The 27,824-nt window shown below is 63.1% G+C and overlaps 1 protein-coding gene across 1 annotated transcript in view; it reads left to right on the top strand.

Annotated features, from left to right (window-relative positions):
* Positions 1-1,511: 1,511 nt before the first annotated feature.
* The window catches only part of TPO (thyroid peroxidase), a 35,299-nt gene continuing 8,986 nt past the window's right edge, over positions 1,512-27,824 (top strand). The window contains exons 1-12 of the mRNA XM_013052847.2: positions 1,512-1,752; positions 4,245-4,409; positions 7,446-7,530; positions 11,015-11,184; positions 13,054-13,186; positions 18,561-18,690; positions 20,370-20,576; positions 21,277-21,786; positions 24,847-25,105; positions 25,694-25,864; positions 26,683-26,920; positions 27,345-27,553. Coding sequence (XP_012908301.1) covers positions 1,512-1,752; positions 4,245-4,409; positions 7,446-7,530; positions 11,015-11,184; positions 13,054-13,186; positions 18,561-18,690; positions 20,370-20,576; positions 21,277-21,786; positions 24,847-25,105; positions 25,694-25,864; positions 26,683-26,920; positions 27,345-27,553 — 2,518 coding nt within the window. The remainder of the gene's footprint in view (positions 1,753-4,244; positions 4,410-7,445; positions 7,531-11,014; positions 11,185-13,053; positions 13,187-18,560; positions 18,691-20,369; positions 20,577-21,276; positions 21,787-24,846; positions 25,106-25,693; positions 25,865-26,682; positions 26,921-27,344; positions 27,554-27,824) is intronic.

Here is a 27,824-nt window from a genome sequence, read left to right as displayed (position 1 = left end):
GACCGGCTGACGGTGGGTGAAGGGCACGAGTGGGCTTCGGTTTGCAGAAACGGGCCTGAGGGCCACACCGGGGTGGGCGAGCTTTGAATGCAGCCACAGGCCTGTGTCCCTCGGAGTCGGGGAGTCCCCAGAGGAGGCATGACACCAGCCCGCAGAGCTCAGGGACCGGCAGGCATGAGGCCAGCGGAGCAAGAGGAAGAGGTTCTCTACCTGACGCTTCGGAGACCCATGACCACACATGCCTGAAGCACCGGTGGCCCCAAGCTCCCCACTCGGACGAGCGGCTCATGGACCCCCGACTCCCAGAACAGTCACCCAGCACGGGTGCTTGAACTTGTACAGGAGCTTTCTCAGGACGCGAGTTCTCTGAGGACAAAACCCACAGTACTCTCTTCGAAGGCCAGCGTCAGACCGTGTCGGGGACCGCGCACGCATGTGTGTGCACACCGAATGTACTCACAGAGGCGTAAGCGCAGTCTCAGCAGTGACGCCGGTGGGTCCGCAGCAGGAAAGAGGGGGGTCAGAGCCAGGGTTCCCCTCCAACCTCACGGTCACGGTGTATCCCCTGGGCACGGGGAGGCCACTGAGCAGTGGACGCTGGAAGAGGAGGAGCGGTCCATCAGGAGCCATCACGGGTGACAGGGGTCCTGGCATCTGCGTGCGGAGCCAGCGAACCAGCAGTGGAAAGGAGGAGTGAAAGTGCCCACCAGTTCCGAACTCGAGGCTTTCCTCTCTGACCTGCTGAGGCCCCCACTGTCACCCCCCAGGCCCCCAGGGCCCAGGTCCATGCTTCAGAGCCTCCCACGAGCCACCAGTCTCCTGCGTGTCCCCCTCCAGCTGGCACCAGAAGTCCCAGAGCCCCATGTCACCGTCCCCCCAAGTCTCCCTCCACTGTCTCTAAGACAAGAGCCCAAGCTGCACACAGCACTAGCTGTCCGCTTCAGGCTGGCCCACTGGGCATCCCTCCCAGCCCCTGAGGAGCCGAGGTCCCCAGGACACAGGTGGCAGTGCAGACCCTCGTTCCTGTGTGAGCCCAGAGACCCCAGTCCCTCCTACACACACAGGCGATGGTGCCGACGGTGACGGCGAGAAGGCCGGCTTCCCGGACCCTTCCCATCTGCCACCCGCACCCTGAGGCCACGCAGCCCCCTGACCACGTGTCCCTGTGCCCCGTGGCTTCCGTCTGGGCCTCACCATCGGTCAGAGCCACTATAGGACAAAGGTACACGGGCCCCCGAGCTCTGCTCTGACCACCTCGCTGGCACTGATGACGTTCTGTTGGTGATGATTTAGGTCCACGTCCCACCTCCACTTCCCGCCGGCTTCAGCCTGTCCTTGGAGCTTCAGGGAAAGGACTGAAATGTATTTTTGCTGGGAGAGTCCTGGGCATTCCAGCAGAAGCCAACGTGGGAGAAAACTCCTGGTCCCCTTGCCCCACACAAGCCTGCCCTGCACTCCAGGACCCTGTGCCCCCCACGATCCCCTGAGGGCCCGGCACGGAACCCGCCCCCATGGCTAGCAGCCACGGGAGCTCGGAGCTCTTCCTGGATTTTGTCACTGAGGGCTTCCTGCACCTGGAGGACAAGGTCCTCCCAGCCCCCGTGACCTGGACCCGTCAGGTAAGAGAGGTCGGACGGGACCGCAGGACAGGTGGTGTCCACTTCAGCTCGGTGATCGTGGGGCCGCCCAGTGCCATCGCTTCGGACAAAGCACACCGACGACCAGAACTTGTCCTTCGCAAGGGAAGACCTGGTGGGTTTTGATCCTGGCTGAACTGTTCACGTTGTGTCAACCAGTATCATCCCACTGGGCTGGGCAGGAGGAACCTCCATCACTGTCCCTGACGGGGTCGAGGGAAGGCCGCCCCAAAACAGTTACTGAAGGGACAGCCGTGCAGGAAGGGGCCTCGGCCGCTCCTCTGTCCCCCACGGAGCAGGAAGGAGGTGTTCCAGGTGAGGGGTGCGCTCCACGGCAAGCAGGGACGTCCTTGTCGCCAGGGCAGGACATTGAGAGCCGAGAAGGCCGTGTGGACACCCCCGGAACCCGTGTGGAACTCCTCACGACTGGAATCTCCCTGGGTCGGTAGCCCCTTGTCCTCCAGCTCCTGGCACGGTCCATGTCCAATCTCCGCACAGCCCACACACCGCCTGCCTCGGGCCGACCTCAGGTCGGAAGGTCATTGCTGGGCCTCCGAGTAAAGCTTCGTGTTTCTCATGTTCATCTGTCTCACGTCCACGGGATTCCCCGTCCTGCGGGAAGACCCCACAGTTAGAGGAAGATGTTTCCTTCCCTTCATTCCCAAAAGCCAACTTTCTCGACCTAATTTCAGCCCTTGTGGATCTTTAGATCATCTGACACCATCATTCAATGCTGCGACTTAAGTGTAAGCTCCTCGGGGACGTCCCCAGGCCTGGCCTTTTCTGCACTGGACCCCAGTGTTTAAGGACGTGTCTTTCCCTGTCCCCAAGTGCCTCGCTGTGCTGGAGGGAAGCCATCAGGGGCCAGCAGGACTAGCTGCGCAGAAGCCCGTCTGCGGGGCCGTCAGTGCCACCCACCACCCCAGTGTCCTGGGTCAGCTCGACAGGACTCCCCTCCACGGCTGCCAGCCCCAGCCAGCTGCCTCGCGGAGCGCCTCTCAGGAGGGCACAGGGCACGTCCAGAGGGGGTTGGGACTGCGGTGTAGACCCGGGTGACCATCACACAAGTCTCAGCCCCTGACCGGCAGGCAGGGACATTCACGCAGCTGAACAGCGGAGCTGACCTCAAGTCTGCTCGGGTTCCCCTGCTGGGACCGCGGGGTGCTGGGTTTCTCAAATGCGAGCCCAGGATTTCTGCTAATACTAAGTCTATAAAAAGCACTGGATGAACTCTGAGTATAGTACGTCCCAAATACGTCAGACACGCAGACTTTTCAAAAATGTGCTGTTTCTCAGGAAGCCACACTCATCCGGGTGCCAGCATTTTGTCCGAAAGTAACTTTCCTGGTCTGAGCGTGTTGGGCTGCCGTAGCATCTGCATGGAAAACCCAAAAGGAAGAGCCTGGCCCTGGGGAAAGGGGTGCCCTCTGGGAGCCCTGGGGTGGGGCCCAGGACGGGGGTGACTCCCGTCAGAGTGGGTTCGCCCAGGCCTTCCAGGGACCCCCAGACCCACGCTCCCACCGACCCTTCAGTGCTTGCACTTGGAAAGACAGGTCAACACCGGCCAAAGCAGCTTACTCCCCTAGCCATGGGGCGTCGGCTCCGAGACCCTACAACGGTCACAGGTGACGCTTGTTGGCTTTGTGCTGGGGGTGTGGGATCCCGGGACGGATCCTCACTCAGCCCTGCTATACCCCCACCACTTCCCACACCTGCTTCACGTACACCAGGAATTCCCTTGTCTCCCTTGGAACCTCTTGCCTGTTTTTTCCTTATGGGGGGGGGGGGGCGTGGGGGCTGCTCTCCTGGAGAAGGCGCGGTGCTGCGGGAGCGAGTGCGAAAGAAGAGAAGGGAGACCGTTTTCATGAAGCAGAAACCGAGAGGCTTGGGGGGGAGACCGCGTCTGCGTCTCCACAGACAGCCGAGGGAAGGCAGGACAGCGGCGTCCTCAGAGCCGCCGTGGACTCGTGCCGGGCTGACCACATTCCTGCCGAGGCGCACAGCCTCAGAGGAGGCCAACCACGGAAACCCTTCCTCCCCCCGTCCACAGGGAGCCCCGTGCCCGTCTCCGGCTCGTGGCGCAGACCCGCCGGGGTCGGCGTGGGGAGCCCTGCCTCCTGCACACACCTTACTCGCCAGACCCCGGGACGGGCGCCTGTTCACCGTCTAGGCAGGAGGGAATGACGGCCCCAGTGTCCAGGCCCCAGGGACCCACCGGGACCGGCATGTGGTCGGGCGGCCTCTGAAGGCCGAGGTCCTTTTCTAGAAGGGAAGGAGAGGAGGGGTGACTGTAGCTGGCTTCTTCCTCCTCAACACACATGCCTTCTCCTTCTTCCTGGCGGGGGCGGGGGCTCCACCCCAGAGGACCTGGACGGGGGACGCTTGCTCCTGGCGACATCCCGGAGGCTTGGCGCCAGCCAAGGGCGTGAGAGCCGCCCGGCCGGTGACGCTCGAGCGGGCACCGAAGAGCAGGAGGGTTTATAGGGCGGCCGCAGCCGTCCAGGAGGCAGGTCAGAGTCTTTGGGCCTCAGACCCAGCTGGGGGGACGCTGAGCGCGGTGCTGGACGCGTGGGGAAGAGCCCGATGACAGGGTGTCCCGCTCCCCAGGTCCCAGAGAAGCCGCTCGTGTGGACGTCACCCTGATGGGCCGCTTGTTCTCCGCCGGTTCCGCCGTCAGAAGGAGAGCACTCGCCGTCCTGGGCGTCACGCTGGCGGCGGCCTGTGCCCATGGCCTCTTCCCCTTCCTCCGGAGAGGCCAGGACCTCCTGTGGGGTGAGTAACGAGTGAATGCCGCCTCTGGCCTCGGGAAGCCGCTGTCCACAGCCACGGAAACAGACAGCGGCGCGGCGGCCCTGAGAGCCTGGCGAGGCGCCTGCCGTGTTTCCTCCTGCGTCCCGAGAAGGGAGCCATGGGTCTGGAGGGTGGACGAGTCGCAACTCGGTCCTGTCGGAAGAGTAATCCGGGGTCTCTACCACGAGACTCTCCATTTCACTGGCTTGACTATCTGAAAAAAACTGTCTTTGGGAGAAATCACGTGTTCCTTTCTGGGCGTGGTGTGCGTCTGGGACACGGGGTGCGCAGTGTCAGGTGTGGTCCGGAGCTTGCAATGGCCAGGACTCAAGCTCGGCGTCTGTTTGGCTAAAAAAAAAAAAAAAGAAAAGAAAAGAAAGAAAAAGAAAAAGAAAGAAAGAAAAGGCACCAAACACGTTGCTCGAGCAGCATGTCGGAGGGGCCTCTGGCTGCCCCCCCCCGGGACGCACACTGTCCCCAGCAGGCTCCTGCGTCCCCACAGCCCGGCGGGGCTGTCTACGGACTCCTCAGCAGTGGGAGGACCCTCGCGCTGACGGCCCCCGTCCCACCCCTGGCCCCACTTCTCCCAACTCCACTGGACTCGGGCCTTCGTGACCATGTGGAAAGTTGCACCGACATCCCTCACAGACCCCCGTGCCCCTAAGAAAGCGCCCAACGCGTCCCAGGCAGCAGGAAGCCTGAGCGAGCGCTGGGCTCAGAGAACATGGGTCTACACGCGCCCCTTCCCTCGCCACATCTGCCACACGCAGGAGCATGGGAAGTCGTCCGTCGCGGGGACCCCGACAGGCCACGCCGTGCCGAGTGCCCTGCGTCTGGACGACGGCAGGAAAGGACACCAGACGCGCGTTTCAGGCACCGCAGGAAAGGCGGGCTCATCTCGCCCACGTGAGCCCGCGGTGCCCGTGCTGCTCGACAGCTGTCCTGTGACTTACCTAATCTGTCCTTCTATCGGACAGCCCCCCCCATGTAAAACCACGGTAGCACCAGCGGGGTCACGCGGCTGTGGCGGCTGAGTTGTCGTGGGTCGGAGACGCCCACAGACCGTCACACACACGGTCAGCTGTGGACGTCACAGTCCACGAATCGGGGCGTCTGGTCTCTGCGGCTTCGCCGGAGCCCCACACGCCACCGCCCGCCGGAGGCCGCGACCCGCGTCTGCGGGACTCAGAGCCACATACCGATTGTGCACGAGGACGCATCTCGTCAGGTTTTGCCCGGGGCTGTGGATGCCGCGTCGCGGGCGTTTTAGCATCAACCGGAGCATTTTGAGGCTTGTTAACCGTTTACAAATTACCTATTTGGAGAACATTTCTCTCACTGTGTCCGACCTCGCGTTCGTTGACAGAGGACAGTGTTTTCCCGGCTGACCACCAGCTCACCGCGGTTCCCCGAAAGATCACTGTCGTGGGTCATGTTTCTCGGCCCCTGTCCAACTCGCGATGCTGCTCTGTTCTCCGGGGTTTGCGTTCTCATCACAGCGCTGGGGTCTTCGTGGGGCAGCCAGGAGGGTGGCTACCGGCGGGCTCGCTGCTGGGCCCTCGCCCCGGCGTGTCCATTCTGGGCTCGGCCCCAGGAGGGCCCCAGAGGCCCGCGTCCAGGGCCTGGTCACCCCTGGGAGGGCCCCAGGAGCCCGACGTACAGCTGTGTCCAAGCGGCACCTGCCCCGCAGCGCGCTTCCCAGGCCCTTAAGTACGAGGTCCCCCAGCTCTTGGTGGCCAGTCCCGTCTCCCAGAGTCCCGGGATGATGCACGGAATTGTGTCTGTCCCATAACACATTCAGAGGCTGCAGGGGGTGCAGGGGGCTGGAGAGGGTGCGTGAAGGTGTCTGTGCCGGGCTCTGTCCCCCCGGACTTGGGAGGCGGCTGGGGTCTCCGCCTCGGGCACCTGCGGTCTCGGGCCGCATAGACGCCCCTCCCGGCTCAGAGACTGGTTCTTCCTGCAGTGGGGTCATTAGCGAAGATTTAGGACAAAAAAGGACAGAAGAGAGCTGCCGAGAGTTGTCACGGTGTCGGTAGATTTCCTGGACGTCTTGTGCCCACCGCCTCCTAAATACAGACATTTCCATCCTAAACAGTTTAATTCCTACAAAGGTGTATGTGCTTGAAAGTATTCTGGTAGTCTATTTATCTTTACAAATTATGCATTTCCTTTCATGAAGTATTGATTATTCAAGGTTTGTTAGTAACAGAAGCTACTTGGGCACCCCTCGAAGCACTTGCTGCTTTACATTATTCGTTTGGAGCCTCGTGTCTGAACCCAGGAGCGCAATCTTGGGTTGCAGGTTAGTCTGGGTCACTCTGACAAGCCGCCCCGACCGGCTGGCGTGCACGCAGGAGACGAGTGCGTCTCACGCTCTGGTTGCCACGGGTGCAGGTCCGGAGCCCGTTTCGTGTTGGGAGAGGCGGCGGGCAGACGCACCGGGCTGTGTCCCTGCCGGAAGCGGCCCTCGGCCCGTCTTAGCCATCCCATCACGGGGTCGGCCTGTGGCTGTCCTCACATCGTCCCGCTGGGCGCGGCTTCCGCGTATGAATTTCGAGGGCCGTGAACATGGGGACCGGTGAAGCATTTCAAGCATGAAATAAAATTAAACGCGAGTCTTGTCATTGGAGACTGCCGGCACATTTCAGTAATTTGTCCTTTCTTAAGTGCACACGTAAAATAGGGAAAGTTTACGAGCTTCTGTGTCCTGGTTAGGGAACAGAGGACTCGGCTCCTTGCAGTCACGGAGGGGGTCTGGGCCAGGGGGAGCGAGACAGTGCGGGGAGGCGGTGGGAGTGGGCAGGACCCTCTGCTCCTTGCACTGCGTGGGCAGCTCTGGGGGGCTCGTGCCTCCTGTGAGATGTGGAAACAAGGCCCACGGGGAGCCGGCCAGGACCCCTCCAGACAGGGCTCAGGGGCCGTGGGCTTGTCGCTGCCTCGCGCTGCCCTTGGAGGACACTGAACGTGGCAGAGGAGTCTGCGCTCGGACAGGGTTCACCATGCTGTTTTGTTCCACAGGACGGAGCGGAGACCCTCCTGTGCTCAGCGTCGTGGAGGAGACCAGACGCTTGGTGGACCGCGCCATCTACCACACCGTGAAGAGGTGGGCTTTCCGCGGGGGACACGGGAGGGCAGGTCACTAGGGCCGGTGCCCGGGCCGCGCCGCCGGCTTCGCCATCTCCTCCTTACAAAGCGGGAACTCCCGCGCATTTGCTCACTTCCTGGTGTCAAGGGGAAGATCCCGAAAGAACCGGTATTCAGTCCCAGACTCTGTCTCTAGGGTAGCCCAGAGCAAACCACGGGGAACTCGCCCTGACGCACATCTGCGGTCTTGGCAGCGGACGGGGTCCCGGGACAGGGGGCTACTTGTCTTGGGGCAGGCGGGAGGAGCCGAGACCAGAGCGGGGGCGGAGGACACCGCAGGACACAGATGTTCGGTGCAGGACAAGCCCGTCCTTCTGGTTTCAGTCGTAAGAAACCCCTCGGCTTTAACACGCAGTCGACCTCCGTACTGAGGACACGGTGGTCTCACATGGGATGTTTGCAAAACAAACAGAACAGCTAAGGAGCGGGTTTTGTCCTCACAAGCTCGTCTCGTTGGTGGCTGACTAACGGTTACAGACGCTCTCGCTGGGGACGGTGACATCCACATGGGGTCCAGGGAGCCAAATCAGCAGAGACCCAGGCCCAGGGCGATACCTGCCCTTCCCTGGACGCCTGCATGCCCCGTGGGGCATCACCCACCCCTGCACTCCTGGACCCACACTTTGTTTTTACAACAAACCTGTCCCTGGTCCGCTTGCCGGGGAGCCCTCTTTCGGGCCGTGCACCGCTGAGCGTGGCTGATCCGCGGGGCCCCCACTGCCGTGGGCGGGCCACGCGGGGGGCCCAGGCTCCAGGCCCTGCTCCTTGGCGGCTGCCACCGCGGGGTCCTTCTCCTCTGGAATGGCGGTGGGTGCAGTCACACAGTCTTACTGTCGCTCGTCTGACGCCTCTTTCCCATGCTGCTTCCTCGTGCCTACCAGGGAGGCAGCATCCGGAGTCCCCAAGGGACGTCCTCCTAGACCCATGGTCCCCATCGCCTAAAGCTCCGCCCCTTCCCAGACCCACCACTGGGCATACTGACCATGGGGGCGTGGGACCCACACCGGTGTAGGGGAGGGTCTGCGCCCCTGTCTTTTGCCCCGGAGAGGAGGGCTTCCGTGCTGTGCGGGCGCTAGGGCCGTTCCACGGAGGGAGACGCCACTTCTGCCTCCCGTGCTGCCCCCTTTCTATGCAGACTCCATGCCCAGCATTCGGCTTGGACTCGGGACCCTGAGAGTGAGAGTGGGGGCTCTGCTGACAGCCCTCCAGGCGCCCCTCAGGGCGGCCCCTTTCAAAGCATCCTTGAGGGTGGACAGGAGCAAAGACAGTCAACGCCCTTTGTCTCACGAGGTGTTGAGAAATAACCCAGAGCCGAGGAGACTGTTCCCCAGTAGTATCTGTCCCCGTGCGCACGCCACGCTGGCGTCTTGCAAACTTCTCCACAACCCCGTCCTTCCAGGGACCAGCAGGGCTGGGGCCACATCCGTTTGTCCCCAGCCTGCTCCCGGGGTCGGCGGCCGCCCCCATGACTCTGGGCTGCGGGTGTGGCCCTGCGTGTGGCATCCTCCCGACAGCGCAAACCAGGTCCCTCGAGGTCTTCCTCAGGACGCCCGGGCTTCTCCCTAGATTCTGAGCCGAGCTCTGCCCCCGGCCAAGGTGTCACCTGGGGAGGGGAGGGCGTCTGCCGTCTCAAGGCCCCCGACCCGGCGGTCTCGTCCACGGGTCTGCCGGCGAGCGGAGGCTGGCCTGAGTCTCCTCCTGTCGTTGAACTCTGAGGACAAAGAAACGGGGTCCTCGGGCTTCACGGCCCTTGTCGGGGCCACCGGGTCCAGGCTCACGAGGAGCAGAAGCGAGGGAGGAAGACGTGGCGTCTCAGTCCTGCTGAGTCTCCTCGTGCGAACGCCAGCCTGCACAGCGAGAACGGGGCTGCAGACGGGTTTCACCGCTCGGGTTTGCGGTGATGTACGTGGAAACGCAAAGACAAGAGAGCCAATGAGGAAGGTCATCGGTGAGGTCTTCGGAGGTTGTTTCTAGAAGTTTCTTCAAGAGACCTTTGAAGACCAGCATCGCGCAAGGAGGCACTGAAGGTGCAAAGCAAACTCACAGTTCACTGAGGTCCTTACGGTTTGAATCCGGGAGACGCAGTTTCCGGAGGACCCGGAGACATGCTCTGGGGTGGGAGGTGCCTACAGGGGCGAGCCCGCGGCCCTCCTCACTCGCCGACACGGACTTCTTTGGGGGACTGTTCTCCTGCCCCCGCAGTCTCAGGGAGCCCCCGAAAGGCCGCGGCTGGCACTGTGGTGGCCAGTGTCTGGGGCCGGGGTCCCGTGTCTCCGCTGACTGGTATGTCAGCTTCTACCAAAAATTCATTACAGGGACACCTGGGGGGCTCAGTGGGTTAAAGCCTCTGCCTTCAGCTCAGGTCGTGATCCCGGGGTCCTGGGATCGAGCCTCAAGGCAGGCCCCCTGCTCGGCGAGCAGCCTGCTTCCCCCTCTCCCACTGCCCCTGCTTGTGCTCCGTCTTTCACTGTGTCTCTCTCTGTCAAATAAAATAAAATCTTAAAAGAAAGAAAACTTCGCGGTGACCTGGTGTCACGCGACATCCAGAGCTCTTCATGGAAGTTCTGGGCCGCGTGCATCGGTGTCACGTCAGGTTCACTTTGCTGTGTCCGCCGTGTCCGCCGCATCTGTCACCGGCTGTGCCCCCGACGCCAGCTACTCGGCTCTCAATGACGGAGTGTCGTAAACTGAGCGTCATTGTGGCCGTGGGCAGCCGAGGTGTTCGGGGCGACAGCCCGAGGTGAGTGGTTCTCGGCCCAGCACCGGCCGCCCCAGTCCCTCAGTGCGACTCGGGCTTCTTACTGACGCGTGGTGGCCCACGGGGTTGCGGCGGGAGGCGGGAACTTGGCTGATCCCGCCGCCGAGTCATCCGTGTCGGGAGCCGCACATCTCAGGGCGGCTGGAGGGGCTTCCTGCCGCTCTGCCTGAGGCCGCGGGGGTCCACTCTGCAGCCCCACCCGGGCAGGGGCCAGCTCGGACCCCTGCCCCCAGGGCGATGGCCCCAAAGTGCCGTGGGCAGGGGCTGGACGGATCCCCTGGGGCTGGAGCTGCTGGGACGTGCGTGGCCGGGGACGCAGGGTGCTGGGGACCCAGCACGGTGCTTCCGGTCCCACCACAAAGGCTCTGTTGCCTTGTCCTGCCCTGCGGGGACCGGTTCTCTGACAGGGAGCGGGGCCAGCCTGTGAGCACGGGCTCACCCGGGAGCTCCAGGGGGCTGCGCGCAGGGCCCCTGACTCACCAGCCGGGGCACAGCACAGGCGTCTAACTCGATGCTGACAAGGTTTATCGCCCCCAAGTCCGGTCCAGCCCACGACCTCTGGATGCGCCCGTCTTCGACCCCACATGGGGCAGGCCCTGCACATACTCTGCTGAAGTGAGTACTGACTCCTTACGAGAACAGCCCCAGACGAATAACCCGTGTTACTTCTCCCCTCGCGCCGCAGAGACCTCCGCCAAAGAGGGGTCCCGTCTCCGTCACAGCTTCTGTCTTTCTCCAAACGACCTGAGCCGACCAGCCGCGCCGTCTCCCGTGCGGCCGAGATCATGGAAGCCTCCGTGCAGGCCCTGAAGACAAGAGTCTCCGGGAAGCTCCGGAGATCCTGGCCTCCCACCGGTGAGCCCCCGAGGTGCCCCCCCAGCAGCGGCCCCAAGGGGCAGAGCCTGGGCTGGGAGGGAATGCACAGAGCGCCTCTCGCTCGCCTCCCTGCTCGGTCCCAGACAGACGCGGTGGGTCTGTCACCGCGGCTCCAGCAGGCGTGGGATGCGTCTGGGTTCGCCTGGGAGGTGACGGTCCCTCTGTGGTCCAGACTGAAGCGCGGCGGCGGCTCAGCCCCTGGCAGCCTGTGTCGTGGCATCCAAGAGCCGCCGAGCCCTGGTGGTGAGACGGGGCGGCCAGGGACTGCGGGGACAGCAGGAGCCGCGCGGGCTGTGCGAGGGGTCCCGTTGCTGTAGCAGCCGGCAAGGAGGCGAGCCCCCCTGCTGGGTGCCGTGGCCTCCGTGACCTCCTCCGGGCCTCTGAGAACCGGTTTGCCGGACTCTGAACGGGGACAGCAGTGGCTGCCGGCAGAGCCTCCGAGCAAGGCCGCCCGTTGGTGCACACGGGGCGCGGCCGGCCGGACCCGGGCAGCGCATGAGCCCTGGTGGGGAAGGAGCAGACCAACCCGGGCTTCTCACGAGCCGCGTGGTCCCCAGGTCCCTCCCCCAAAGAGCCGCAGACACTTCCTGTGGACTTAGCCTTTGTTTCTTTTATTGAGTTTTATGTTTTTAATTTATTTCACATTTTTATTTAAATTCTACGTAGGTGACACATATGGGAAAATTGGTTTCAGGAGTAAAACTTGGTGATTCCCCTCCAGCAGCCCCTCCCCCTCTGCCCACCCCCACCCTCCTCTAGCAGCCCCTCCCCCCTCTGCCCATCCCCCACCCTCCTCCAGCAGCCCCTCCCCCTCTGCCCACCCCCACCCTCCTCCAGCAGCCCCTCCCTCCGCGACAGCCTTAAGAGTCTCCGATGGTGCATTTCCCTCTCTCTCCCCTCCCGCATTCCCCTAGGTTCATCTGCCTTTTTTTTAAAGGTTTTATTTATTTATTTGACAGAGGGAGACCCAGCGAGAGAGGGAGCACAAGCAGGGGGCGTGGGGGAGGGAGAAGCAGGTCCCGGCCCAGCAGGGAGCCCAGCGCTCCATCCCAGGACCCTGGGACCAGGACCTGAGCCGGAGGCAGTTGTCTAAGGACTGAGCCACCGGGCGCCCCATCTGCTTTGCTCCTTGAATCCCTGGTGCGCGTGGGTCACATGGTGTTTGTGGTTCTCTCGCTGACTTACCACGTGAAACCCTCCGGCTCATGCCCTGGCGGGGACGCCCCTTCTCTTTCTCTCTGTGTCAAACGGATGCATCCTTCCCAGGGTCCCCTAGCGAAGCTCCTGGCCCTGGCCCCTCCTCCGCCGTCCTCACGGCTTTATCTCGAAGATCTGTACAACTCGTCTTGGAGAAGTGACCAAAGGTTCCTTCTGGGACCAACAGGGAAGCGTGCCGGCAGCACGTGCTTGGGGAAACACACGAGCTTCTGGGCCCCAACCCAGAGAGGGTGGGGAGAAGGGAGCCAGCAGTCCAGCTGGCGAGAGCCAGGCCCCGCGCTCCAGCGCCGATGCTGCCCGCACCCCTGACCGGCCGGGGGCCGAGCTCTGCTGGCCGCCCCATCTCACTGCCAGGGCGCAGAGGCTTGTCGGGGACGCGACCCCGCGGGTGCCCTGTCTCCAGGGGACCAGAGCACTGACCGGCTTTCCTGAACGGTCACAGCAAACACGGGTTTTAAAAGCCCATTTCCTCGCGTGGAGGGTGTGTGACGGCGTTGTCGAGAGCACGGGTTTGAAGAAGGAAGCCCTGGCCCCGGCGCGGACGCGTCTGACGTGGCGGGGCTGTCTGCGACCGCCTTGCCCCGTGTAGGACGCGGGTGGGCTCATCCTCACACACGGCTTCCTCCCCAGATGTCCTGCCAGAAGACGTGCTGAACACAGTCGCGAACGTGTCCGGATGCTTGCCCTACATGCTGCCCCCAGAGTGCCCAGACACCTGCCTGGCCGACAAGTACCGGCTCATCACGGGCGCCTGCAACAACAGGTCGGCGTGTCCTCCAGACCGGCCCCGCCTCGGGGGGTAGGGGGCAGTGGCATTCCATCCCGGGAGGCTGCAGACCGCCGGGGTCTTGTCTCACCGCAGCACACCCTGGACCCCCACCTGTCCGGCTTGTCGCCAGGTGTGTCCCCGACCTGACCCGATCCAGTAGTGTCCCCTAGACGCTGCCCCACCCCGTCTGTGGGTGTCCCATAGACACCTGCCCATGCCGTCTGCGGGTGTCCCTTGGATGCTGCCCCACCCCTTCCACAACGTGTCCCCTAGAATCGGGTTCTGGGAAGGCCCAGGAGCCATAGGTTCAACTGAGATCAGAACCCTGAGAAGGCGCAGGGCCAAGGAATGTGGCTCTGTTGGGCCCGGATGTCAGTTGGGCCACAGGTGGAGGATGGCCACGGGACCCGTGACACAAGTCTGCAACACAGCAGCCGCCGGGTACCAGAGGGCAGCACAGCTGTGGCTGTGCCCGCAGTGGGGGCCGGGGCAAGATGGCAGACCTACCTCCCTCCCTCCTGCTCTGAGCCAGGCCCCACGACACGTGTTGGGGAACACGATAGCCCTGTCCTCCTGCAGCTGGTGAGTGGGACCCCTGGCCAGTCGGTCCAGCATAAACAGGACTGGTTCCCATTTTTGTTACAAAGAGTTTTGCAGTTTGAAGGTTAGGTCCGTGATGACCACAGTCCTAGACTAAACAGAAGCGCAGAGCGCATCTCAGAATAACCCAGAATGGTGCTGGCCGTGTGGTGGTCACGGGGCTCACGGGGGCTGCTGCCAGCAGGCAGGGGCGTGTGGTCTCGTCTGTGGTTCAGGACAGAAGGTGATGCCCGAGCGAACCAAACCATCCGGGGTGTGAGATTTCCCAGACGCCCAGACTTCTTCCTGCACTTGCTGAAGCCGCTGCTTGCGCCAGGGGTGCATCCCCCTCCCCTCCAGCTGCCTCCCCAGGAGGGCCCGGGCCCCTCAGCTCAGCCGCCCAGGTCCCTTCGGCAGGGGCAGGACGTCCCCTGGCCCTGCCCTGGGGAGCCCCGTCCAGGGATCTTTTCTCGGCCCCTCTCCTGGCCGGCCGTCTCCTCTGTCCCGCCCTCCCCCGAGGCCCAGGCTGCAGAGGGTGGGAGTCCTCTGTGCACACGGACACCCCGCTTGGGGCTGCTCCTGCGCTGTGTCTGTGCCACACGTGCCACACACATGTGTTCTCGTGGCCTGGGGCCCGCGCACTTGCAGGTTCTGTGCGATGTCCGCCGGCACGTTTAACCCCGATGTGCTCAGATGGAGGGGCTAGAGACAGGGCGGGGGTTTCTTCCAGACACGCATTTTCCCCGAGGAAGAGCACTTTCCTTCTGAAAGTTCTGGTTGTTGCGTGAGCGTCTGCAGCACTGCCGGTCAGGGGCACCTCTGCTCCGTTTCGAAGGTTGGTCAGGGCAGGACGCCGGGGTTGGCTCTCGCCCGAGCCGCGCCAGGTCATGCTTCTCTGCCAGGTTTCCCGGGACTCGGGCTCCAGCACATTGGTCTTCGCCACCGCGTTATGCTTCCTGCGTTTGACGGAATGTCCGCCGGCGCTTCTCTCTCATCTCTTGGGCTTGCCTGTCACTGTCTTCTCGACTCTAACGTGGACGCACAGTCGCTGTTTTCCACTTTCTTTTCCTTCCTTAGCCGCGTCACTTCTTAGCCCGTTCGTTGCTGCTTCCTGGCGCGAACCGCGGGCTCCGGCCCCGCCTGTCAGCTGCACGTCGGCCGACGTCCTGTCTTTAAGCAAATGTGGTTTGGAATTTGACGTGTAGCGTTGGAAGGAGACTCCGTTTCTGCCGGTTTCCCTGCGTGCGGGCTGACGGGTGGGCGTCGTGGCTGCGGCTGCCCTCACGGCCCTTTCCCCTTCGCTGAGACGATGCCCGCGGAACCAGGTGACCGGAGTGGAGAAGGACATCTGCGCCGCACGGTCCTGCCTGCCGGGAGGAGGGGGTCGGCCACCCGCGTGGCGCGTGCGTGAAGGCCGGCGGGGCCTGTTTCCGACGCCGCTCGGGAGCGTTGCCCTCGATGGTCCTCAGGTTCCCACCTCTGCCCGGGTTTCTGGGCATGCGCGTGTGGGCGTGCGCGCTGCTGTCATCCGTCACGGCACGTCCGGATCTCGGGGGGGGGGGGCTGCGGGATGTGATGGTGACCATCGGACGACTGTCGTCGGCATTCTGGGCCGTTTCTGCCTCCGCTAGAGGGAAGGACACTCCCCTGACAGCCGTTCCTGCCTGTTGGGAGGATTTCTGAAGGTCTTTGCGTGCGGTGTACAACGCCGTGAAGGAAAGCGGTGCCGTGATCGTCACCACGGACGACCGGGTAGTATCTGACCTTTTGGGACCTGCCCGAGGCCTTAGCCACAGAGGACCGAGGACACAGCTCCAGGCGCCTTCTCCCCCGAGCAAGGCTCCCAGCTCTGCAGCCATCAGTGACTCCCGTGTGGCGACACCAGCTCTCAAGATGGCAGCAGAGTTTTCCCGGCTCAGACAGCGGCTCGCCAGCCTGGCCCTGGCCGTCTCTGACCCGCACCCGCCGGAGGGAGAATCAGACAACGTTTGTACCACATAGTGACGGGTTCACCTGCTTCAGGAGAAGCCACCAACTGGAGAGCAGAGCCGGGCCGGAAGCACGCACCCCACCTGCCCCCACGCACATGCCGCGCTTTTAGCGGCAAAACCATCCCCCAACAGGAAAGACCGAAGGTCGCTGGAAACCTTCTGCACTTTGTGGGCTCATGTTGCCGGCGGTGTCTGGCATCCAGTGTGTTCTCAGCGGAGGGAAAGCACCACGGGGCTGCCGAGCGGGCATCCCGTGTGGACACAGGCAGGCTGCGTGTGGCCTTGCGGGCTGCGGGACGCGCCCTGTCTGCACCACGGCGTGATTCTGCGTGGCGACTCCTGGCCCTCTCTGACCTCAGAACCCGTGAGTTCCCGGAGGAGGCGATGCACTCTGCTGGCGAAGTCTGGTTCATGCGTTTGATGTGCCCGCAGAGCCCCTGACCTCCCTGGGTTTAGTGTGTAACTTGCTGTGCATAAAATTCCCTGCATTAATTTTCAAAACACTTGCCCAAACCCAAACTAAATGTGGGTCAGTCTTCCAAAGCTGTGTGAAGAGGCATATGTCTTCCCTGGCAGCTCCTGTTCCGTCGGGACACCTGCCACGCGACCGTGTCTTCTCATTTGTGTTTGGACAGAGCACGGGAAGCCATCCGGCAGAGGTGACCCTGAAGATCTCCCTGGAGGGGACGTCCTCGGCACGGTGACTCCCGTAGGGAAGCCCGTGTTTATCCTGCTTTGAACTGTTGCCTCCAGATCACAGATAGGGGCCGCACAGAGCCCAGGCAGCACTACGGTTGTTCACAATTCTGACACCTGAACAAACGGGAGCCCTGATGGGTGCACGCGGCCCCCGGGGCCCCAGGATGCTCATGCGTCTGAGGAAACCTAGATGCTGCTGGCGTAGGTCTCCTGCATGAAACACTTGGACCATAACCCGGGCACGAATGACGCCAGGACAGGGAAGTTTCCAGAGTTCTTGGAGCACATGGCGTTCAAGCCCATAAGGAAAAGCACAGCATTGGCCAAACCGCGTCCACCTGGGTCTGTGCCACCTGCCCTCGGGGACTCCAGCCGCGACTGCACGCCAGGGGCTGAGTGTCCTCAGGCTTCCGGCCGGTGGATGGGACATCGGGCACGGTAGGAGCCACACCAGGTCCCGGGGCCATGTGGGGACCTCCCATGAATGGGTGTGGGAAGGATGCGCTACCACAGGGCTCCGAGCTCATTCTCGGTGACGCCGCGGCTCCTCGAGCAGACCCCACACAGCCCCCGTGTGCCCACACCTGTCCGCAGCCAGGAGGACCCCTGCAGGAGCCACGCAGCCTCCACCGTGACGTCCATCCACACTCCCCTCAGGCTGGACGTTGGACCTGCCTCTCTCAGCATCCGAGTGCTGGAGCCCCGGAGAGGAGAGCCCGAGCTCCGAACATCGCGGCAGAGACGGCTGTGTCCCCGTGACCTCTTGTCCAGAAAGGCTTCCGTCCGCTCACCCCGTCCGCTCCTGACCATGTCCTCCCTGTGGCCGAGAACCCAATGGACAGGTGGTGCAGACCTAAATGTTGGCCCCACGCTGGGCCGAGGATCTTCCGACACGACAGTGGGCCAGGTGCCTCGTGGGGAGGCGCGCACCGGCCCCCGACGGCACCAAACACTCTCCCTCCAGGACTCCCGCCAGGCAGGCTGACTGCACAGCCTTTCCCGGTGTCCACGAGGACCGGTAGCCCCTGGGCTCTCGGGACAGCCTACAAGCTACTGAAATGCCAGTCAGTCAGCAGAAGCATCACGCCTAAGCAGTTGAATGAACATTTCATTATTTGTAATGGAGTAAATTTGCACCTCCCCCAAGCAGCGGAATTTCCATGACGTAAACCGACTGTCAAGAATCCACGCCGGGGGAGCACGTGGTCTCCCACGCCGACTTCCTGCCGCTAATGAGATGCATCGCGGCCCCGCGTCATTCCACAGATGGGGCCAGGCTGGGGTGCGGGAGCTCCAGGAGGGATTGGGGAAGGATTGTCCCCCACCCCGTGGCCCTGCAGATGCCCCCACGTTCCCCCCCGCCTCCCGCTGGCAAGTCCCCCGGGGCTGCTAGCCGGGGCAGCGGCGTCATGAGCGACTGTGTGTCCCCATGTCCTGAGCCTGCGGCCCCGCGAGGAGCAGCGCGTCTGTTCCATCTGCCCGATGCCACGCGGCGTCTCGCCCTCCGATGTGCGGACGTGTCGTGAGTGTGGCCTCGGTGTTGGCAGCTCCCGGCGCCTTTCACGCCAGGCAGAGCTTCTCAACCAGCCCCGCTAATGGAGGCCTGGCCCACGTCAGCGACGTCCCCCATCGTGATGACAACGTGTCAAAACAAAGCAACGGATCTTTAAATGTTTATATTTTCCAACACTCCAAAAACTTCACAAAGTCATGTGGCCTGTCACAAATCTCTTGGGTTTTGTGACTTAGATGTTCCAAGTGTCAACATTACGGTGTGTGGGGGCTTGCAGGAGAGTCTAGACCTGACCTTCTCCAACGCGGACGCTCGTCCGCGGCAAGCCTCCAAGCCGGCCTCATGCACTGTGTGAAGACCTGCAGCGACCGTGCAGGCCCCTGCAGCCGGCAGCACGTGGACGCGGCGCACAAGGGTCAAGGGAACACGAGCGCCGTCAGGGTTTCATGCCCAAAGTATCCGTTAAAAAAAAAAAATCCGCAACAGAAGATCCTCATTTCTTTTTGTTCTTTAAACGGACATTCCCTTTCTGTTTCTTCCCAAATGGAGGCTCTTGTGGTTGACAGTCCCACGTCTGTTTCCGCAGAGACCACCCCCGGTGGGGGGCGTCCAACACGGCGCTGGCGAGATGGCTGCCCCCGGCCTACGAAGACGGCATCAGCCAGCCCCGGGGGTGGAACCCCCACTTCCTGTACAGCGGCTTCCCGCTGCCCCCGGTAGGTGACCCCCACCCCGGGACCTGGTCCCCGCGACACTGCCAGACCGCCCCCATCGGGGAGGACGCCCACGGCTCCGCCCAGGCTCCGGGCAGCGGGCGCAGAGCCCCGTGCTCTCCGTCCCCACAGGCCTGCACCCGGCGGCTTTGTGCCCCGCTCCCCGCCTCGGGGGCTGAGAGGCGGAGAGATGAGCGTCACCAGCAGTGACGGGGACAAGGCAGACTTAGATTAAGGCTGACTGTCGGCTCTTCACAGTCATTTCAGTATCGGGGGGTTTGTGCTTGTTAAAGATGTATTCATTTTGGGGGACGAGTAGACGGAGAGGATCCCACGCACACTCCCCACTGGTCCCGGAGCCCAGCGTGGCCTTTGACATCACAACCCTGAGATCACGACCTGAGCCGAAACCGAGGCTTGGTTGCCTGATCACCGAGGCACCCAGGCGCCCCTTATTTTGGCGTTTTGATATAAGTTCCTTTACCCGAAGGCAGAGGAGGAAGTCTAACCAAAGATACTTAGAAGTTAAGTAATTCACTCATTTATGCAAACTGATGGTTGCTGCTTTATACCCGGAGGCAAATTACTTGCTAAGAAAACTCATATACAAGCCACTGATCGATTTGGCTAAAAGTGGATATTTTGCCCTCAATTTGCCTATTTGCTTTCGTGAATAAATCAGTCTTCCTGGTCTTATACTACGTATGACAGTGGAATTCTCCAGAAATACGACAGTGACAGTCTGTTCCGTGTGAGCACGCTCGGGGACCGGAACTCTGTCCCCAGACCCGTACCTCATGCGCACACACGAGGACAATTTCTGGACAAACGCACGAGATGCTCCTCACAGGCGTTACCTCCCGCCCCCGCACAGGACTAGTGGGGATGTGGACCTTCCCTTACACCCCCTGCTTGATTTCTAAATGACATCTGAGGTGATCAGCTTCCCTGGGCCGTTTGCGCGGACGGCCGCCGAGCAGGACGACCGGTGCCCCTCAAGCTGGGAGCGGCATCGGAGCTGGTGGCCGGGCCCTGGGGGAGGGCATGGGCCCCCCGGCTGCACTCGTCCCTGTCCCTTTCTGCAGGACTCTCTCGGCCTCCGTTTGACTGTCCCTAACAGACGTAGTAACACCTTCCCCATCCTGCCTGATGCCCCAAGGCTCTCTGGGCTCAGCGTAAAGGGACAAGGATTCTGTAAACCCGTGTTTCCCAGAATCACGTGGCTACTTGCAACAACTGGTGCTCAGACATCGTTAACGTGGGCTGCTGGGCTCCTGCACAAACTACTCCACGTCACCACCGTCCGGTTCTGGAGGAGAGGCAGGGCTCACTGGGCTGCTGCCAGGCATGGACAAGGCTGTGGGGGATCGTCTTCCCGGGCCCCCAGGTCCACGTCCCCTCCGACGACAGGCAGGAGAGGCTCTCGGATTTTAGGAAACCTGTGATTGCATTGGACCCACTTGGAACCTCAGAAGAGCCCCTGTGTCGAGGTCCCGGCACTAGTCACATCTGCAAACCTGTGGAGGCCTGAGAACAACCTCACGCCCCTGGCCCGCCCTCTGGGTCACGGCCATCACACCGATGCTCCCCGTCTGTGAGCGGGCACCCGGACCCGCGGTCTCCCCTGTGTCCTCCGTCTCTGCAGATACCCACCCCACATGACACGCTGGTCTCTCTCACAGGTCCGGGAGGTGACAAGACAAGTCATTCAGGTCCCCAACGAGGCCGTCACTGAGGACGAGCAGTACTCCGACCTCCTGGCAGCGTGGGGACAATACATTGACCATGACATTGCGTTCACCCCCCAGAGCACCAGCAAAGCTGCGTTTGGGGGAGGGGCTGACTGCCAGCTGACGTGTGAAAACCAGAACCCATGTTTCCCCATACAGGTAGAATTTTAAACTGTGGGACTATTTACTATGAACATAACAGATGCCATTTAGAAATCAAGCAGGGGGTGTAAGGGAAGGTCCACATCCCGATTCGTCCTGCGCGGGGGCGGGAGGTAACGCCTGTGAGGAGTATCTCGTGCGTTTGTCCAGAAATTGTCCTCGTGTGTGTGCGTGTGTGTGTGTGCGTGTGTGTGTGTGTGCACGTGTGTGCGTGCTCTGACGCTTACAGCTGACGGGCCCTGCTGTGTGTGTCGTTCAGAACCTGTTGTAATTGGCCGACGTCGCACCATATTGTTAAGCGGACACTCGACTTCTAAAGTCTGCGCGAGAACGCGTTAACCCATTCGTTTGCACACGAGCATTTAAGTTTCAAGCTTTGCTGTTTTCACACCGACCCAAATAGTGAAGCAAAGCGTGCGTCCGGACGTGAGCCGCGGTGCCCCTGTGTCTGCCTGCTGGGCTGCAGAGCTGGGGGGCGGTGGCTACGGTGGGTCCTGCAGAACAGGTCTCCCTAAATACGGTTCTCATTTCCCTTCTCACCACGCTGACCCCGGCAGGAGCCCATGGCACACTAGAACTGAGGGCAGGGGACAGGAGTGGACAGGTCAGAGAGTGGCCCCCAGGCTGGTGACCGTGGCCAGCCTGGAGCTTCCCGGGTGCCCGCAGAGGCTGTGACGGCGTCTTCCCTTTCCCGCAGCTGCCCAGCAACGCCTCGGGGAGCGCCAGCATCTCCTGTTTGCCGTTCTACCGGTCCTCTGCTGCCTGTGGCACCGGGATGCAGGGCGCCTTCTTTGGGAACCTGAGCTCGGCCAACCCGCGACAGCAGATGAACGGGCTGACGTCTTTCCTGGACGCGTCCACGGTGTATGGCAGCTCCCCAGCCTTGGAGAAACAGCTGCGCAACTGGACGAGCGCCGAGGGGCTGCTCCGGGTCAACACGCGCCACCGGGACGCCGGCCGCGCCTACCTGCCCTTCGCACAACTCACTACCTGCGCGCCTGAGCCCGGCCCCCACGGGACGACCGCTGCGCCCTGCTTCCTGGCGGGGGACAGCCGAGCCAGCGAGGTGCCCGCTCTCACGGCCCTGCACACGCTGTGGCTGCGCGAGCACAACCGGCTGGCCTCGGCGCTCAAGGCTCTGAACGCGCACTGGAGCGCCCACACGGCCTACCAGGAGGCGCGCAAGGTGGTGGGCGCCCTGCACCAGGTACGAGGTCCCGGGGGCGCCGGGGGCGTGGGGGCGGGGTCGGAGCAGAGTGAGGGATCCCAGCACACAGGGCGGGGTGGGAGGCTTCTGGGACACCCGCCACAGTCTGGACGTGCCCCTGTGGGTCACGACCTCGCATCCCAGCGAGCACACGTGGAGCCGGTGAAGCAGGAACAGGGAGACCACACGGACGTGCGAACGGGGTTCGCTAGAGCCGGAGGGCGGGAACCCGTCCCTGTCTCCGCCAGCCTGTCAGACCCGCTCCGAACTCCAATGAGGTGGCTCCCGGGGTTCCCGGTTGGGGCTCTTGCCCCTCCCCCGCCGTGGAGTCCTCCGGCCGTGTCCCCTGACGGCAATGTGCCCACGCCCCTCCCCCGGACGAGGGCTCCGTGGGCACATGCTGTCCGGCCTCGCGCTGTGCTCTGGCTGCTGGACCGGACGCGCACACTGGACGCTCGGGAGTGTGTGCGGGCCCGTCCCCACGTCACGCCAGGAGCCCCGCCCCCGTCTGCCCGGGACCGGGCCACATTTCTCAGCTTCACTGTTCGCTTTCAGATTCCGTGGAGTGTTTTTTCAGTCAATAGCTTCTCTTCGGTGTTTTTTGCAAATATCTCGGAAACTCCAAAATGACAAGAGGCTGTGTTTAGCGTTGATAAACCCTTGCCGGGAGGTGGGCTGCGTCGGAGGGGTTCTCGCAGGCCGTCCGTCTTTCCTGCTTCTGTGGTCTGGATCCCTCCCGTCCTGGAAAGAAACATCTGCAGGTCAGAAGACAGAGAGCATGCCCGGTCCCTCGGCCGCTGCCTCAGCTCTGAGCAGCCAGGCCCAGGGACACGTGGCCTGGCCTTGGCTCCCGTCGCCCCCACCCCTGCACCCGAAGCAGAGGCAAGCCTTCTGCCTCCTGACCCACAAAGTCCCACAACAGCCCCAGTCCGTCCAACAGAGCCCCATGGTGCCCTCACCAAGGCATTTACCCCAGCTTCAGCAGCTCATTCCCCCGTGTCCCCCCTGCCCCGGACAGACAGCCCTATATGGGCATGTCCCCAGGGTCTCTGTCTCTACTGGTGGCCCTGTGGGTCAGGACAATGGGCCCTATGCCCCCTGGGACCCCAAGTCAAGCTTCAGAGAAGGGGAGAGGGAAGCAGAGGTCATTAGAATCTCTTCCACTGGAATTTAAAGCTGCCTCGTGCTCCTGGCGGGGAAGAGGATGGCCATTTTCCTTGTGGGGACAAGAAGCAGAAGCAGAGCCCTACCCACGCCGGGCAGCAAAGGCCACACTGAGCTTCCGTGCAGGAAGGCTGCGGACACGTCTGGGGTCTGGGCTGAGGGCCGGGTTCTGCGTGACTAAGTCGTCCCTCCTCCATACCCATCAGTGGCCCAGGGGCTTCTCACTCATCCCTGAACCGGCTCTGGGATGACCCATCAGACAAGGAACACTGGACCAGCCTCCAGACCCCGGAGCTGAAAGCAGGCTCAGAGTCAACCCGGGGCTCTGTGCGTCCACTGTTCTGCCGGCTCGGAGGCTAGACAGCCGCTTCCCGCTGCGCACCCTCCAAGTGCAAATCAGAAAACACGTCCCGCTCGGAAGGGACCCGTTCTGAGGGTGCAGGTGGGAGCTTTCTTCCAGCGTCTGGAGAAGGGGCAGCTTGCCGGCTGCACGGAGAAGCTTCAAGCAAAGACCTTTATGTTCTTGGCAGAACTGTTCCTATTGGCTTTTACCTTATCGGACGCCACTTATTGACCCAAATCCCTTTAATCCTGGAAGAATCTGATGCTGATTTTATAGGAAAGAGAATGACTGGTAAACCTCCCAGCAGAGCCCTTGTCCCTGACCCTGCGGGGGCACCGAACGGAAACCACAGGACGACGGTGGGTGGCCTTGTTGCCACTGATGGGGCTTCTCAGAGGCATGGGCGCCGGAGAGACCCAGGCCGCCCACTGTTGTGCCCCCGGGGACCTCAGACTCGAGCAGCCTCCTGGGCGGCCAGCATCTATCTGGCTCGCAGAACTCCCGAGGACCAGAACAAACGGACCAGCACCTTTCTGAGAAGTCAGTCGGAGGCCCTAGCGCAGGGCAGGACAACGACACAGAGCCCATCCCGTCAGCGGACCGCGGGGTCCTGCCGTCAGGAAAGACGCTCGCTCCGGCCCGTGGGTCACCCTGTCCTGTCCCTTTAGAGAGCACGCTGTATCTTCCATCTTGTTCACAAAATCCAGGCCTGGTCTGGGCTCCTGTGAGACCCCCGCCAGCCCCTTTCCTTCCTGTCTGTTGTGTCGAGCTCAGGAGCTGGCAGACGCACGTCAGGGAAGAAGGAGCAGCGCAGGATCCCAACGTGCCTTTCAATCTCCCAGAGCCAGGCAGAGGGTGGGTGCCCTTCAATGGGGGGTGTTTCCGTACGGCTTCTGGGGAGGGTCCTCCGCACGCACGGACCCACCAGGTAACAAATCCATCTGCCGTACGGAGACCACACAGCAGAGCCAACAGAGAAAACCGTGTATGTTTTCTACTCTCACAAAAACTTCATGAAAAAGGCTTTTCCAGAAAAGGAAGCCAGATCAGAGAGGCCACCCAGCTCCCCATGCACCAGAGTCACAAAGCCACGGAGTTGGGGGGGGGGGCTTGGAACTCCCGGGTCGGGATCTGGGCCTCCACGGCTCAGGCTCCTCGAAGCGCCCGGATCCTGACTCCTGAGCTCAGGCGTTGCTGATGCCCACGGTGAAGGGGGCGAGGAGGTTGGGGGAGGGGTGCAGCGTGGCAGCCAGTCCTGTGTGGTGCACCCGAAGCTTTACGTGCCCTGCCCTGCCCTGGGGGTGTTTGGGGGTGTTGCTGACATGCCCTCCAAGCCCCACAAGTCTCAGAGCTGTGAGGATGCTCTTGGGATCCATTCACCTGTTCACCTGTTCCCTGACCGGGACGCCGTGTCCTTCCCGGGACAACTCTGGCCCCAGCGGATGTGCAAGAGAAAGTCCTCCCCTGTCGCTGGACGTGGCCCAAGTCCAGAACATGGGCCCTGCTGCCAGTCGCCCCTGCTCAGAAGCTCTCCTGTTTTCCTCTCTCCATAGATCATCACCATGCGGGATTATGTCCCCAAAGTCCTGGGCCCCGAGGCCTTCCAGAAGCACGTGGGCCCTTATGAGGGCTACGACCCTGCCGTGGACCCCACCGTGTCCAATGTGTTTTCTACGGCTGCCTTCCGCTTTGGCCACGCCACCGTGCACCCCCTGGTGAGGCGGCTGGACGCCGACTACCAGGAACCCCCGGGCCTCCCCCCGCTGCGGCTACAGGACGCCTTCTTCCGTCCCTGGAGGCTCCTCAAGGAAGGTGTGTCTCCCTCGCGCCAGGGCTCGGCCTCCCTCCGTGGCTACCCTGGACCATGCCCCCCGACCCTGTTTATCATGGCCCTGGGCCAGCCCTGTTGTTGCTCTGGGGGTCCCCAGAGACCAGACAGTCGTGATAAAGGACCCACGTGATCAGGGTGGGGGGAACCGAGAGGTGGGCTTCTCCATAAAGGGTCCTGTGGAGCAGGCTGGTCCTTAGAGGTGAGGGGAGCAGGTGCCCGGACAGACCCCGCTCTGTTCTACGCCCCCTGCCCGTTAGACTCCAGCTTCCGCTTCCTGCAGACGTCCACTGCGGGAAACAACACGGAAGCTTCAGGACAGCCGCGCTCCTTCTCTGGGTTCCTTCGGACCCAAAGCCTGCCCGTGCAACCGGCTGGTCAGTCCCCGGGAACCCAGACAGGTGCTCACCCACTCCCACGGCAGAACCCCAGCAGCACTCAGAAATCCTCAGACTCGCGAAAAGTGAAGTCGTGACCTTACATTCGTGATCTTGAAGGGTTTTCCGTTCAGAACAAGCCGAGTTCCACCAGGACTCATGGGATGACCGCCTCTCGTCCCTGGTGTTTTCCAGGGGGTCTGGACCCCCTGGTGAGGGGCCTCCTGGCGAGACCAGCCAAGCGGCAGGTGCCGGAGCAGCTGATGAACGAGGAGCTGACGGAGAGGCTGTTCGTGCTGGGCAGCTCGGACGGGCTGGACCTGGCGTCCATCAACCTGCAGCGGGGCCGGGACCACGGCCTGCCAGGTGCGCCCGCCCCGCTCCTCCCTGCTCCGTCGCCTGGGCTGCGGGGCGGCCCCTCGGAGCCTCTTCTATCGGAAGCGGCGTCTCCGATCCCCGGCCACCCTCCAGAGCTCTGGTCCGTCCACGGGGAGCCCCATCAGGGACCATGGGGCAGGGCAGGAGCAGTTCGCAAACAGGAGGGGCGGTGGTCTGGCCTGGCGCGCACTGGGCAGTGCGATGGCCGCTGTCCTGCCCATGGGCCCCTCTCACCGCCCCCAGGCCGGCACACTCCTTCGGCTGCCTCCAGGCGGTCCCCCCCCACTGGCCCATCCCTTGGCCACTCTGGGGGCGGGAACCCTCTGCTCAGGCCAGTCCCCGCCCCTCCTCCCACTCGCTGTACGCACTCCAACCCGATCCCCTCCATCTGTCCAACGCTCCCCACCGCTCCCGGAGGCCTGCCCTCACGCCCTGCCCCTTGGCCTTTCCTCCTGGGGCCCCCGTGGTTCAGCTGTCTGGTCCGCTCTGCTAGCCATGCAAGGCCCCCTGCCAGCGGGTCCACGAGTGCAGACCTGCCTGTCGCCTGGGGCGCTGCTCCAGGTCAGGGCACACCCGCACACGCCCCTCTCCTGGACCCCCCCCGGGAGCCAGGTGATTGGTCAGGACACGTGCTGCTCTGGCCTCCCCCTCAAAGCCCCAGGAGGTCGAATCCTGACCACTGCACAATATGGTGTCTTCCTACTGTGTCTGTGGACAAACTCTCCAGTAAGCCCCCAACCGCGGTACTGGAACATTCCGGCACGTTCCGTCCTGCTGGGCACGAGGTCGTGGGGTGGTTTCTGCAGGCTACAACGCATGGAGGGAGTTCTGCGGCCTGCCCAGACTGCAGACACGGGCTGACCTGCACGCCGCCTTCGCCAACGCCAGCATCGCGGGCCGGATAATGGACCTGTACGGGCACCCCGACAACATCGACGTCTGGCTGGGTGGCCTGGCCGAGACCTTCCTGCCCCAGGCGCGCACGGGCCCGCTGTTCGCGTGCCTCATCGGGAGACAGATGAAGGCCCTGAGGGACGGAGACCGGTAGGTGCCTCGGCTGGGCACGTCTGCGGCCCCCAGCCCGCGCAGGCCCCAGCACAGCTGTCGTGGATCCGCGCGCCCCGGCTGTCTCTGTGGGGCCGTGGGCCCATCACGTGGTGACACCCAGAAAGCCCCTACGCAGGTTCTCTCACGGGTCTGCCAAGTCGGGCAGGGGGCACTGACCCAGGAAGGAGGCCTAGGCCCAGGGACGGCGTCCGCGCGGGGATGGGTTTGCTGCCCTTCTGTCGGCGTGGCCCGGCCGTGTCCCGCGAGGGCCCCCGAGGGAGTCAGGAAGCCAGGCCGTCACTCCCGGCCCAGTGGGTCAGGAGGGAGGGGTCTGGGAGCCCTCGGACGCGGCAACAGCACAGGATACGCTGTCCGCCCGACGGGAGGCGCCCTCAGCCGCGGGCTCGCCTCTCCTGTGCAGGTTCTGGTGGGAGAGCAGCGGGGTGTTCACCGAGGCCCAGCGGCGCGCGCTGGCCAGACATTCCCTGTCCCGGGTCCTCTGTGACAACACGGGCCTCCCCCGCGTGCCTGCGGATGCCTTCCGAACCGGGAGATTCCCGCGGGACTTTGAGGCGTGCGAGAACATTCCGGGGCTGAACCTGGACGTGTGGAGGGAGCCCCCTCCTCAAGGTGACGTGAAGCCCTTTATAGATCAGGTTGTAGCACGTGGGTCTGTGCCACGAGGCATGCCCACGCGCTGCCCCACGTCTGCGCCGCCGCCGGGACCCCCAGTGGGGTAGGCAGGTGTGTGGACGAGCACGGGGGTGTCGGGGCACAGGGCTCCCGCCGGCCTCCGAGACGCTGTGCGCAGAGACACACCCGGAGCCGAGGAGCCGTGTGCCCGCTAGACGGCGGGAAAGATGGAGACTTGGGGGGAGGCGAGACGGGGGCCGAGGTGAAG

The sequence above is a fragment of the Mustela putorius genome, unplaced genomic scaffold (assembly GCF_011764305.1).
Source record: "Mustela putorius furo isolate JIRA1106 unplaced genomic scaffold, ASM1176430v1.1 tig00001618_pilon_pilon_pilon, whole genome shotgun sequence".
Classification (NCBI taxonomy): Eukaryota; Metazoa; Chordata; class Mammalia; order Carnivora; family Mustelidae; genus Mustela; species Mustela putorius.
The sequence above is the reverse complement of the archived record's forward strand: the minus strand, read 5'-3'. Positions and strand labels throughout refer to the sequence as shown.